We start from the raw sequence: 942 nt of genomic DNA, 5'->3' as shown, positions 1-942 counted from the left end.
TTTGACTTTTGGATTGCATAGCACTTGAGGACAAGGTAGACACTGACATGGTGGAGGAAGAAGAGGAGAAAGATGATGAAGAGAATTATGAAAAGGGAATAAAAAATACTAATGAATAAATATTATTGTCCGCACTTTCTAAATACTATAAGTGGAGAGAAATACTCACATCAATATCTTCTTGAGTGAATGTTTCAGGATCTTCGCCCATCATGTTGGCCAAGTGTCGTCTTCCAATCTCATACTCACTAATTTGCTCGAACATGAATGCATCTACATGGAAAATTAAACACAAAATTAAAAACATAATTCACATAAGGGGTAAAGTATGCACACAGAAAGAAATAGGCCCTTGCTTGCTAGTTTTCAACATACCATGAGATTTTGCCCTTTCAATATAAGCCTTCATGGCCTTGCTTAGTTTAGCTGTTGATTTCCCTGCATCCAGCTGTCCTACTGTTACTGCTGCTTCACTTGTCTCGGGTCTAGGAGCCTCTGCAGTGTTGCTGTTCCAACATTTTCCCTGTGATATAAATATATCAACATTATAAACTGTTAAAATTCCTGGTATTCTTATATTTATTCTAAATACACAAATTTTAGCAATTCAAGTTTTACTAGCCTCTCATCATATATACAAATAGTATTCATTCTACTTGGGGTTAACTATTTTAAAAAATTTCAGTTATCAATAAACTTACTTGCACCTTACTAGCACTATCACATCTTCAAGTGTTAAAGATTTAGCCTATCACTATTGATCCAATGCTTTTCTCTTAAGTTACATACATGGAACCCTTAAAAGCAATGCATCATAGAAACCAGACAAAAAACTTTTTAATACATATCGTAACTAGTGAGGAACATCAATAATTTATTAGTTATTAGCCTCTTACCACATGATAGTTTTGCCAAATATCATCTCACCCCTACCAAAATACA

General features: G+C 34.2%; 1 protein-coding gene across 1 annotated transcript in view; it reads right to left on the bottom strand.

Moving 5' to 3' along the window:
- LOC119592628 (28S ribosomal protein S9, mitochondrial-like) overlaps positions 1 to 942 on the bottom strand; it is a gene marked incomplete at its 3' end in the record, with an annotated part of 6,653 nt that overhangs the window by 4,325 nt on the left and 1,386 nt on the right. The window contains 2 exon segments of the mRNA XM_037941523.1: positions 170 to 273; positions 376 to 523. Coding sequence (XP_037797451.1) covers positions 170 to 273; positions 376 to 523 — 252 coding nt within the window.

Source organism: Penaeus monodon, chromosome 30, assembly GCF_015228065.2.
Source record: "Penaeus monodon isolate SGIC_2016 chromosome 30, NSTDA_Pmon_1, whole genome shotgun sequence".
NCBI lineage: Eukaryota > Metazoa > Arthropoda > Malacostraca > Decapoda > Penaeidae > Penaeus > Penaeus monodon.
Note: the sequence above shows the minus strand (reverse complement) of the source record. Positions and strands in the feature narration are given on the sequence as shown.